Genomic DNA, 13,665 nt, shown 5'->3' on the forward strand with positions numbered 1-13,665 from the left:
GTGTCCTTTAGTTGTACTATATGCATTGTCAGCTATTGGATGCTCCCAACAATCTTTATATACACACTTTGGGCATTTATATGCCCATCATACTTCCAAATATCTTCTCCCATTCTAGGTGACAAAGATTAATAACCTATTTGTATTTTCAGCTGCAGATGAAAATCATAATAATGAAACAGAAAGATTTTTTTTACATCTCCAGCTCAAGAGTACAAGATTATTTCATTTTTCAGAATGATTTATTACATAGGTGTTTGTCTACTGCTGAAGTATTGTGAGAATATAAATAACAAGCAGAGATTATAAAACAAAAACACAAAGAAAAAAGGTATTAGATTGATTGCTCTTATCATTTAGCTTTAAATAAAGATTTGAATTAGCATAGGCAGAGGACAATAAAAGTGTTCCGAAAAAGATTGAAAAGGAGAAATATGAAGCAAACAAATATACATGCATCAAATATGGTCTTCAGTACTGACAAAAGGGAAAGAGAAAGACATACAAATTAGTGATGTGCGGGTCAGGATTGTGTGCCAACATCTACTAGTTAAACATAGGAAGGCACAGTCCAGAACTGAAGGGGTTAGGTTATTAAATGAGTGAGGGGGTAAAATGACACTAACTAGAATTAATTATTGGGCCCATGCCTGCATTGTGTAAATCTTTAGAAATAAGTCAGATCAACTGGACTTGCTGTGTTTTTTCCTTAAAGGGCAACTAAATTCTAAAATAGAATAATGTTAGAAATGCTGTATTTTGTATACTAAATATAAACATGAACTTACTGCACCAGCAGCCTAATCAAACAAATGATTTATGCTTTCAAAGTTGGCGCAGGGGGCTGTCATCTTGTAACTTTGCTAGACATTTCTGCAATATCAAGACTCGCACATGCTCAGTGTGGTCTGGGCTTCAGTTGGGAGGTTAAGCTTAGGGATCGTCATAAATTATCAAAACAGCAGTCAAATAATATCTGCCATAGAAGCCAATACAGCAAGACTGATTAATAATCATAATATAGAGACTGCACTGCGTCTCTGGATACAAATCTCTACAGGGAATCCAACAATGCTGCTCGAGTTCTGGGAAGTAAGGTAGGGGGCTCCCCCTGCCATTTGAAAGTATGATCGTTTACCTGCACAGCAGTTGGGGACCATCTGACAATTCCTATCCACAGCAGTAAAAGAAGGGGGAATTGCACTGCATACAGTCAGGTTTATGATAAAAACTGTAGACATCTTTTAATTAAAGTATATTGGAGATAGATTTCTTTTTCATTAAAGAAAGTAAAAATGGGATTTTATATTTTTGCCTTTACATGCCCTTTAAAGATGTTTCACCAGTCATCCAACTGGCTTTCTCAATTCAGAATAACTTGTAAATCTTCCTACGAGAATATATATCCTTTGGAATGTTGCTCCGATCAGCTTAATCTGTTTACTTTGTGGCTGCAGCCGACTGGAGCATGTGCGATCTGCCGGGGGGCCCTGCGGGGGTGCGGGCCCTGGCCTAGTTGCACCTCTTGCTCCCCCGGTAGTTACGCCACTGTGTTTATCATAATCCAAAATGAGGTAATTAAATTAGGTGTTAATCCACAATGATGTCATTAAATTAGGTGTTGACAATCAACACCTAATTTTGTGGATTATGATAAACAGATTTTGCTGATTGGAGCAATATTCCAGAGGATATATATTCTTGAAGGAAGATTTGCAAGTTATTCTGAATTGAAAAAGCCACAAAACAAAACATCTCAATGTCAGAGCATGCAGAGAATGCGGCATATACACCTGAAGCCAGCTTCAAATGCGCACAAATATGGGATCCTTGGCATCCTACCCAGGACATACTGTACAGGAGTGATATTCCCTTACGACCAGACAGTGTTTTTTGTTTGTTTTTTTTTGTCTTAGGATATAGTGAATAAAGTACCCCCTCTTGTAAAATATAAGGATATTATAAGTTATCGAGGAGTTTCATGACCATATAAAAACACGAGGCCGAAGGCCGAGTGTTTTTATACAGGTCATGGAACTCCGAGGTAACTTCTAATATCCTCATATTTTGCAACTGGGGGTACTTTATTGATTATAATACACAAATTTAAGTGAGTCGTGACAGAAATGACATCAGAACTCACCGTTTATAACTGATGACATCAGAACTCACCGTTTATAAGGATATAATTTACAGGATATTCATGGCTTTTGTGTATTATAAGTCTATTATTCCTTTTAAGGGTTGATTACCCGCTATAACACCATGTACCAAATCTATGTTCTTAGTACGATCCATGTACAAATTATCTGTATTTCTCTACTCTTTCACCTATAATCTTTCTCCTTTTCCTTCTACATATGAGTATAATGTTAAGGATGTAATTTTTCCTCATTGTGTTAATCGTGCTTCTTCAACGATTTACATAGCTCTTATGTGTCACTGAGCATGTAGATCTTGGCTTTGTTTGTATTCTTACTATATCTAAGCACAATAAACCTGCAAATTGAAAAAAAAAAAAAAAAACATCTCAATGTCTATGCAGATAGCAATATTCAGAGAGACAAACCAGGGTCTCAGAACCCTAAAGTAGATTTTATGTAATTTAAAGTCCCAAGCATTCCAGTGAGAAGATCCCAATACCTGCAACAATATGATTTCAGTAACAGAATACCCATCACACTGCAGCTTAACTTATGCAACTAAATATAGCACTGAAATCTGTGTAATGTAACAGTAATATTCTCTCAAATAACTATGTTTTGTTATATCTTAAGAATGAGAGCCTGTTGCCAAGGAATGAGTTCTATTATGCCCACAGAATTCCCCTGGAATATGCTGCTGGATTCCTTAAAGCGGACCGGTCACCCTAATAAGTCCAAATTCTTTTCTATCATGTTAGTTGAGCTAAATAAACTTTACTTACACTAAATGTATTATTTAAATGTTGTTTGCTTCAGTCTTGGAATTACACAATCACAGCAAGCAGGCAGGGGTCATTTTGTGGACACTGTTATTAAGACAAGTTGTGTATCACCCCAAAATCTTGTGTATGAACCAGAATGGGGGTCCTAATGCCCATGTGGAGTGCCCTACACAATCATAGAGTGTGAGGAGAGAAGGGGAATGTGTGAAGGCATAGAGGTGGGGCAGATAATATTTGATTGACAGCTCAGATATTAAAACACCGTTATAACAGGTTTGAAATTTTTAATGAAAAAAATTATTTGGGTTCCATGTTTAATTTGCAAAGGACTTTGCAAATGAATTAATTTGCAGCATTTTATGTGTAGGTGACAGGTCCGCTTTAAGAATACCCTCACAGCCTTGTATATATTTTACAACTATAACTTTTTTCTAAATAAACATATTCACCACAATATGGGAAGAAATATTCACACACTACCAAGAGACAACTAGTGATGGGCGAATCTGCTGCGTTTCACAGAATAATTAGCAGATTTCTAGAGAAATTTGCGAAATGGAGAAAAACTGGCGAAACTGGTTTGCCTCACGCTTCAATTTTGTCACGCATAATTTTTGCCGCGTGCATCTGTTTTTTTGACGCGCGGGTCGCGTTTTTTTTGTGTCGATCCCCTTCCCATTCCGCACTCACCATTTCCCCAGCATTGTCAGTTTGGCTACCTTTGCACACGCGCCCGTTTTGCTGCGATTTATCATTTTATTTTGCAGCGCGTCTTTTTCTTTTCGCCTGTGGCGAAAATGCTAAATTCGCTGCGAATTCAACAATGGCGAAATTTTTCATCCATCACTAACTACAACCACAACAAAACATCCTTAAATGGGCTTATTGTTCTCAAATTGCAAGTCACAAAGGTCTTTCTCAACAGTGTTTTCTTTTTAAACAGTTTTTCCAGAGTATAAAATTGTTTTGTTTCCCAGAAACAGATCAGTAAGCCTGGTCATTACACACTTTAATGTTACCATTTATTAATGCAATGCTAATTTGTAGTAGCAGCTTCATCTTCTACTGACCATATTCCCTGCCTTGAAGCTGTACTATAGTAGAAGTTCTGAGCAATGGCTTTGAAACACCAGGAACTACAGTGGTGTGAAAAACTATTTGCCCCCTTCCTGATTTCTTATTCTTTTGCATGTTTGTCACACAAAATGTTTCTGATCATCAAACACATTTAACTATTAGTCAAAGATAACACAAGTAAACACAAAATGCAGTTTTTAAATGAGGGTTTTTATTATTTAGGGAGAAAAGAAATCCAAACCTGTGTGAAAAAGTAATTGCCCCCTGAACCTAATAACTGGTTGGGCCACCCTTAGCAGCAATAACTGCAATCAAGCGTTTGCGATAACTTGCAACGAGTCTTTTACAGCGCTCTGGAGGAATTTTGGCCCACTCATCTTTGCAGAATTGTTGTAATTCAGCTTTATTTGAGGGTTTTCTAGCATGAACCGCCTTTTTAAGGTCATGCCACAACATCTCAATAGGATTCAGGTCAGGACTTTGACTAGGCCACTCCAAAGTCCTCATTTTGTTTTTCTTCAGCCATTCAGAGGTGGATTTGCTAGTGTGTTTTGGGTCATTGTCCTGCTGCAGCACCCAAGATCGCTTCAGCTTGAGTTGACGAACAGATGGCCGGACATTCTCCTTCAGGATTTTTTGGTAGACAGTAGAATTCATGGTTCCATCTATCACAGCAAGTCTTCCAGGTCCTGAAGCAGCAAAACAACCCCAGACCATCACACTACCACCACCATATTTTACTGTTGGTATGATGTTCTTTTTCTGAAATGCTGTGTTACTTTTACGCCAGATGTAACGGGACGCGCACCTTCCAAAAAGTTCAACTTTTGTCTCGTCGGTCCACAAGGTATTTTCCCAAAAGTCTTGGCAATCATTGAGATGTTTTTTAGCAAAATTGAGACGAGCCTTAATGTTCTTTTTGCTTAAAAGTGGTTTGCGCCTTGGAAATCTGCCATGCAGGCCGTTTTTGCCCAGTCTCTTTCTTATGGTGGAGTCGTGAACACTGACCTTAATTGAGGCAAGTGAGGCCTGCAGTTCTTTAGATGTTGTCCTGGGGTCTTTTGTGGCCTCTCGGATGAGTTGTCTCTGCGCTCTTGGGGTAATTTTGGTCGGCCGGCCACTCCTGGGAAGGTTCACCACTGTTCCATGTTTTTGCCATTTGTGGATAATGGCTCTCACTGTGGTTCGCTGGAGTCCCAAAGCTTTAGAAATGGCTTTATAACCTTTGAAATTGAACTCAGGTGTGATAAACCACAGTTAAGTTATTTTTTAACAAGGGGGGCAATCACTTTTTCACACAGGCCCATGTAGATTTGGAGTTTTTTTTCTCCCTTAATAACGTAAACCTTCATTTAAAAACTGCATTTTGTGTTCAATTATGTTATCTTTGACTAATAGTTAAATATATTTGATGAGCAGAAACATTTAAGTGTGACAAACATGCAAAAGAATAAGAAATCAGGAAGGGGGCAAATAGTTTTTCACACCACTGTAAATCTCAAACAGTTTACAGTGACACTAAGCGGATACTTGGACAAGAAATGCTTCTTGCCAATAACAGTTCATTATACATTAATAGCATTTTTATTAATTGATCTGGGATTAGTAGTCAGTCTGATTTACATAGCTGAAAAGTTGCCTACGTTAAATTTATATGGAAATTAAGCCCACAAAGCTCATAATTATTTTGTTTGCTCAATGTGAAAAGGCTCAATTGCCTTCCTGTAGCTACCAAGCAGAAAAGTAGAGCAGATTTGGTTCCACACACTAACGGGGAAACTTACTTAAGTGGCAAACGCTGGCTAAAATTTGCCAGCGTGACGTCATTTCGGCACTTCGACGATTTACTAACTGTAGCTGGCGTAATTTCGCTAAGGAGATAAACTCTGGTGCAACTTCGCACTCTAACGCCAGGTGAATTTTCGGTCTGGCGAAAGAGCGTTACTACGCAAATTCACTAAGTTTTTGATTTTATTGACCGTTACCTCTATCGCCAGACTTGCCTTCGCCAGCTCAGACCAGGCGAAGTGCAATAGAGTAGATAGGAGTTCCTCACGAAAAAGTTGAACATTTTTCTAAGTCCCAAAAAAACGCTAGCGTTTTTTCCTGTTTAAAGGGTGATAGACTCAAAAAGATCGTACATTTTTTTTGGGGTACCCTGCTTCCCCCCTACATTTCCTAACATATGGCACCTAAACTATACTGTGGGCACAAGTGTAGAGCATTATAACAACTTAATATCATTTTATTAAGGTCCCCTGGCCTTGTGTAGTGTAATGTATTTGCTGCAGCATATATTGTACTTTAACTGCAAGCCGTATGCTAATTAGCCAACGCTAGCGTAACTTCGAACTGCTAAGCCTAATTTCGCCAGCGTTCGGGACCCTGTGCGCAACTTCGGATCTTTGTGAATTAGCTTTGTCCAGGCGAATTTACACCTGGCAAAGTGTTGCGATGTGTGCGAAGCCTGCGCTGGCGAATTTTCGCTGGTTAGTGAATTTACCCCCAAGTCCTCCAGCTCCACTTGGTTTAACAAGGTACTTTAAAAGTCTTGTCTCCCTGTTACAGGGTTCCCCTCAGGCAGCAAATTAATTAAAATGTAGTGCTTTTTAAAAAAAACATTTGACAAATTTTAATTAATTCACCGGCTGAGGAAGCACTGTTAAAGAGAGAAACATGTTGCAGAAATTTACACTTTAAAGTACCTTGTTAAACCAAGTGGAGCTGAAGCGCTGCCTTAGACTGGAATGTGTGAAACACAAAAGGGAGGTGGAGCACATTGCTATAACTGAGGTCAGTTCCAAACCAATTTGAAGAAACCGCACACCTCACAAACCCAAGCAGAGTTTCCTGGTGCTCAGTGGTAGGGGAATCGGCAACTGCCCAGCCAAGGTACGTAGAAGGATCACTGGCACACAGGAGTGTAGTCAGCAGGGCAAGCTCTTGCAATTTTATTAATGCAGCACTGCATTAATAAAATTGCAAGGGATTGCCCTGCTGACTAAACTCCTGTGTGCCGGTGATCCTTCTATATAACTGAGGTCAGGCATGAAGGACCTACCAGTTCACCGTGTCATTGGAACAAAGCACCATTGCAAACACAGCGAGTGAGCCTAATTAATGGGACAGATCCTTGTGGGGGCTCATAAAAAAAGGGAGTGGGCTGGTGTAGAAACAGCAGAACAGATTGAGCCAGCTAAGGCAGCAGGTTGGTGCTTTGTATACTGAAGGTCCCTGAGCTGGGTTGCGTATAACGAAAGTTCCTAAACTACAGCCCCTGATCACATACATGGTTTCACGCTAGCTGGGAAACAATTAACAGTTATTGTGGTTATTGCTAATTGAACTGTATAATTAACATACACTTAGTTAGGTGTGGAGTGACTGGAATTTTACACAGTACTATATTGCAAAAATAAAACTGGGTAAATAGATAGGCTGTGAAAAATAAAAATGTCTTCAATATAGTTAGCCGAAACATAGCAAGAACAGAACTGTCACCTTTACTTTTCTCTAACCTTTTAAAGGAGAAGGAAAGATTAAAACAAACTAAGTTTGATCAGAAACATCTATATAAATACATCACTAAACCCTCAAAGTAATGCTGCTCTGAGTCTTCTGTGAAAAGAAACACAATTTTTTCCTTCTATTGTGTACATGTGGGCTTCTCTATCAGACTTCCTTCTTTCAGCTTTAACCTCCAGGGCCCAGGCTTGAGCACGCTCATTTTGTGCCTCTCTCCCTCCCTGCTCCCTCCTCCTGGCCGGGAAAAATTCAGGCAGGAATTTGTCATGCCAAGCTAATATGGCAGCTGCTATAATACACAAAGAAAGCTTATAGAACGGTTTACTCAGGTATAGTAAACCATTTTACAAAATAAATATATGTGGCTTGCTTTATTGCAGCTACTCTATTGTCTCTGTAGCTTTCCTTCTTCCGTACATTAGTCCGCTAGAAGGGGGGGCTACACGGGACATAAATATTCAGTTAGTTTGCTTTTGATTTTTAGCCATCAGTTATGTCCCATGTGGCCGCCTTAAAGTGGACCTGACACCCAGACATAAAAAGCTGTACAATAAAAGTCCTTTTCAAATTAAACATGAACCCCAGATTATTTTTATTTATTTAAGCATTTATAACTTAAATAACTCTTTTAAAAATCTCAGCTGTCAATCAAATATTGCCTGCCCCTCCTCTATGCCTTAGGGCTTAAGCATAGACGGCAATTACTTTCACTTTCCATTCAGCACTTCCTAGATGTCACTGCACTCCCCACATTCCCCCTGTTCTCTTCCCCATTTAATTTTGTAGTCAGGGCATGGGGATGGACATAAGGTCCTCAGATTTTGAGATGATGCAAGGCTTGCCTTAATAACAGTGTCAACAAAATGGCTCCTGCCTGCCTGCTATAATTATGAATTCCCAGACTGAAGAAAACAAGATAAATAATGTTTACAGTGTAATTAAAGTTAATGTTGCTTGACTAACATGATCAAATAGGATTTGGAATATTTTTTTTGGGTGATGGGTCCCCTTTAAAGGAGAATTCAACCCCCTAATTTGCATCCCCCTTCCCCCTACCCTAAATAGGCACTATCCCTCCTGGCCTAACTGGCACCCTGGGCAAATGCCCCTAACTTTCTACTTACGCCTCCTTGCAGGTCCTGTCCAGCGGAGTTCAGAGCAGCCATCTTGTTCCCTTCAGACTTCTTCCTGTAGTGACCGGCATTTTCGGGCATTTTAGTAATGATATTTCGGATATTTTTATCGAAAATGTTGTGACTTTCGGTGCATGTGCTTTAGCTCCTCCAACTGCGCATGCGCTCGAAAATGCCGATCACTACAGGAAGAAGACCGAAGGAGACAAGATGGCTGCTGTGAAGGGGTAAGTAGAAAGTTAGGGGCATTTGCCCAGGGTGCCAGGTAGGCCAGGGGGGAGGAGGGCCTATTTAGGGTAGGGGGATGCAAATTAGGGGGTTGAATTATCCTTTAAAGTTGCTGGCTGCTACAGAACCACAGTTTTACTTCTACACTGAACTGTTCCTTTAACCCACTGGGTTTATTGCTGCGATTGTCTCTTCCTGGAAAACTGTTTGTTATTCCAGTCCGAGACATTTGTCTTAGCAGCTTGTCTTCTCTAACCAACACCAAATCGTCAAGCTTGAATGAAGATGCACATCCTCCTTCCTTGGTGTAGTGAACTGATCTCAAATCCAGTAAATATTCCTTACGCCACCAGTCCCAGAATATTGTTACAAGCACATGACGGTATTTCCACCTCCTTGACAATAACTTGAGTGAAACAGTTGTGAGACAGAGCAGGCACCGAAGATTGCGGCAATGTTGTATGTCGCTGCTCAAAAAGGAAATGTCCTGGAATTAATGGCCGGGAGCCGAGCGTCACTATGAGTAAAGGTTAGTGGCCTGGAGTTTAGAACAGCCTCTACTTGGGGTAAGCTATACATTGCCCTTCCCAATATTTTCTTACGGCAAAACTTTACAGACCTAACAAGTGTTTTCCAGAATCCTCCCAACTGGGCAGCTCTCTCAAGAATGTACTCCCAAGTAATTCCCTTCTCATTGAAGAACTCCTTTAAATAAGTACCGTTCAGAGTTATACACAGTTCTTGGAGAGATAGATCAGATCTCTTAAAAGTTTTTGCAGACACATTAAAACTCATTGAGTGACCATTAAACCAACAGAGAACACAGTATATCAGCACCTCAGCATATCCACATAACAAAGATATGTCTATGACAAACAAGAAGACTGTTTAACTGCAGACTGCCCATGCATGGGCAGAGCCCATTTACACAAAACCATACCTGCAAAAAACATAAACTCCCTCTGATGCATTTGTGGTTACAGTGAATACTGGCGCAACTTTGAGCAATTTTGGGTAATAAGAGCTACACAGCTGGTAAAGTTTGTGCTATAAAATGTGATCTCAAAAATGTGACAGAATAAGCAACCTTTTGAGATCACATTTTATAGCACAAACTTTACCAAACGTTTATTAAAAATAACGCGCACATATTTTCCCCACATCTCCTGTGCACTATGCGGGGGGAGGGCTGAGGAGGGCGAGTACTGAGTGACGAGAGCTGAGAGGGGAGGGGCTGAGGGCTAAGGAAGCAGAATCAAGCCACAAGGGGGGAGAAGTATGGGCAGCACAGAGGAGTCACTGCACACTTCAATCAGTGAGTAAGCAGCAACTTTTTAGCTGACTCGAGTATAAGCCGAGGCAGACCTTTTCAGCACATTTTGGGTTTATACTCGAGTATATATGGTACTTCCTGCTTTTCAGCTCTATAACTCTGAGTTAGTCAGCGACTTGAAAGGGAACCACATGGCACATTTCTGTTCAGTGAGTTTGCAATTGATCCTCAGCATTCAGCTCAAATTCAAAAGCAACAGATATGACCCATGTGGCCCCCCTTAAGTCTCTGATTGGTTAATGCTTGGTAACCAGTAAGTGTAAACCAAGAGAGCTGAAAAGCAGGAAGTAGTGTTCTGGCTATTATGTGAGACATCCAGTCACTCCAGCCTTTATACATTACATTTTTGGCTAACTAACTATATTAGAAACATTTTTTATTTTGCACAGCCTATTAACCCAGTTTTTATTTTTAAAACTGAACAATTCCTTTAAGTAAATCGATTCTTTCTGCCATATTCCCAGGTTCTGGCAACAGAAGTTGTGTTGCAATTGTACAGTACAAAACTCTTTGTTGCCGATAACTTTTCATTTTGCAGAGATCCATGTAAGAACTGTTATTCACTTTAATACAGGAACATGCAGCTTCACGAACAGGAAAATATCGGACAGAAATCAACCCAGAACCAAAAAGCAAGCACTTACACACACTGCAACATGAAGTAGATGGATTCTGGGAACTGTAGTATTCTGAATACCATAACTAACATATAATATAAATCTGTAATAAATATTCAACAACTTGTGTGAATAAGTAAGCAAGGTAAAAGCATGGAAGCTACTACTGTATGCAAAAAGAATAAGCAAAAAATAACCATATAGGTTTGATTATTTATTAGAGAACTTAATAATTCCTATATATTGTATTTGAATTTAATAAGGTTATCAATGTTAGTTTGAATACATTTGACAAAGTTAAGGAGCCAATTAGACCAGGAAGTAAAATGCCCTTAATGCATTTAATATTCAGAGCTTTTACTTCTATAAAAAAATAAATAAAATAATAAAAAATTACTGGTGTGTTTATGGAGGGTTTATGGCGGCAGGTCCTAAAAATGTAATATATGGTTCCACTAAACACTGGGTGGGTCATATAAACAAAACTGGTAAAAAAACGCAACGCAATACAAACGGAGTATTTTTTTTACTTATATAATTTTTTTGTGTTACTAAAAACACAGATGGAAGAAAAACATCCTCATATCAAAACATGCCCTATACTAGAGCAAAAGATTGACTTCAGATTTGGATTTTAATGTAAAGATTTAATAATGATTTAAGTGATTATGTTATGTGGTCTAACTGATTTACTTACCACAATGTGACTGAAAAACTTGTGGCTTGACTACCTGATTGCAGACGTTACACACCACCAAATAGAAGTCATCATGACCTGGATAATGACCAAATAAGTGCATATCTGCAAAAGAGTAAGAGCAGAAATTAAGACATCTTAAAATTAAAGGCAAAAGTTACTATACTCTAAAATTAAGGAAAACCTCAATTGATTGTGACATCTATACCTTACTTTGTATATAGCAAGTTTCATTCTTCTCACATCAAATCAATTTAAGCACTAAGGGCTGCTCCCTGGCTGGTCCGATTCACTGTGCTTATACAGAAACCAAGGGCACAAATACATGCTAAGTTGCATCAGACAATGAATAGACAAAGCTCAGTCTTTTACTCCCACTGACAATTATGTAAAAATTCAATATTTACCAGTATATATATATATATATATATATATATATATATATATATATATATATATATATATATATATATATATATATATATATATATATTCTAAGCAAATTTTCAATTGGTCGTTATTTTTTAATTTTTTCTCATTTTTTGACTCTTTTGAGGTTTCAAATGGGGTCACCATCTAAAAACAAATGCTCTGTAGGGCTACAAATTTATTGTTAATACATTTGTCAGTAATAAAAATGAAAACCAGTTACAAATTGTCTCAGAATATTACACTCAACATCATATTATTGAATTAAAATGTGAACAGCACCGTTAGCAGGTCACTTATTGTGATACAAATTATCTGGTTAAGTAATTTGCATTTACATAATGGACTCATGTTTATTGTGTGGGTGTAGAGGTGTGTGTGTGCATGTATGTAGGTGTGTGTGTGTCTGCATGTATGTATGTATGTATGTATGTATGCAATGTATGTATGCAGGTGTGTGTGTGTGTAATACTGTGAATAAAAAACAAAAACTCCACCCTCTTGTTTTAACAAAAGCCATAACTTCTAATTTGCCCCTTTAATACTCAAAATAATTATTTTGCATCAAGGTAAAGACCTTAAGTACAAAATGTATAATTTACCGTTATCTTTTAGGGCAGAGACACGCAGTCAGATTCAGGGAGATTAGTCGCCCGGCGACAAATCTCCTCTTCTTCAAGGTGACTAATCTACCCAAACTGTCTTCCCGCTGGCTGGAATGTAAATCGGGCGGTGGGATAGCACTCGGAGCGCTTCGTTTTCCGAAGTTTTCTCGTGAGGCTACTTTGGGCGACTTCGGAAAACAAATCGATCTGAGTGCCATCCCGCCAGAGATTTACATTGTGCCCGGCGGGAAGGCAGCTCGGGAAGATAAGTAGCCCCTGAAGAAGAGGAGATTTGTTGTTGGGCAACTAATCTGCCCGAATCTGACTGTGTAGAGGCAGAGGCCCTTAATGTTTTTTTATTTCAGTGATTGGAGTTTTGCTTCATGAACTTTCCACAACAATCCCAGGCTCAACTTCACAAGTCTGTCATTTATTGGTTAGAATTATTGAGTGTGTGACATTGGTATTCATGGCTCCCCACAGTGCCAAATAAAGAAAATCATCATCAGCAAGAAAGGTCAAGGAAACAATAAAAATAAATAAATGACAAGAATAACTAAAATTAAAACAGATCCCCAATGAAGAGATGTCATACAAAATATAATAATTATGAAAGGGATTAGCTATTGCTTCTCCTACTTGATGTAACGGGAGGAGTCGTGGTGGTGCTTGGGTGTAGCAGTAAAGAGTTACTGAATTTTATGAGAGCACAGGTCACATAGCTGAGGGCATTTAGGAAACTAAGAACATGCTTAGCCCCATCAAATGGTAAAATTAAATATTAAAAAACAGTTTACTCTTTTAAAAAATAGATTTCAATGCAGGATTCTGCTGGAGCATAACTATTAATGAATGCAATTCCTCAATGCAAAATCCCTTTAATTAAAAGCATATGTTTTCCAGAATTCATGTTCAACAAACTTGCAAAAGAAAGGGACGCCTCCAGGATGTGGCATCCTTGCAGCAGGATCTTAATCCTGCCTTGAACTGGCAATCTGGGCAGCTAAGTGGCAGATGAGATTCAATGTTGTTAAATGTAAAGTCATGCACCTGGGATGTAAAAATATGCAAGTACCCTTAATGCGACTGCACTAG

At 38.8% G+C, this 13,665-nt stretch overlaps 1 protein-coding gene across 9 annotated transcripts in view; it reads right to left on the minus strand.

Annotated features, from left to right (window-relative positions):
• Positions 1-13,665, minus strand: part of atxn7l1.S (ataxin 7-like 1 S homeolog) — a 99,246-nt gene that overhangs the window by 65,036 nt on the left and 20,545 nt on the right. For all 9 annotated transcript variants that reach the window (XR_001935101.2, XR_001935100.2, XM_018255777.2 and 6 more), the window contains one exon: positions 11,537-11,641. Coding sequence is in view for 7 of the 9 variants with exons in the window: in XM_018255777.2 (XP_018111266.1) it covers positions 11,537-11,641 (105 nt within the window). In the remaining 2 variants the exon portion in view is untranslated. The remainder of the gene's footprint in view (positions 1-11,536; positions 11,642-13,665) is intronic.

This window comes from Xenopus laevis, chromosome 3S (genome assembly GCF_017654675.1).
Source record: "Xenopus laevis strain J_2021 chromosome 3S, Xenopus_laevis_v10.1, whole genome shotgun sequence".
NCBI lineage: Eukaryota > Metazoa > Chordata > Amphibia > Anura > Pipidae > Xenopus > Xenopus laevis.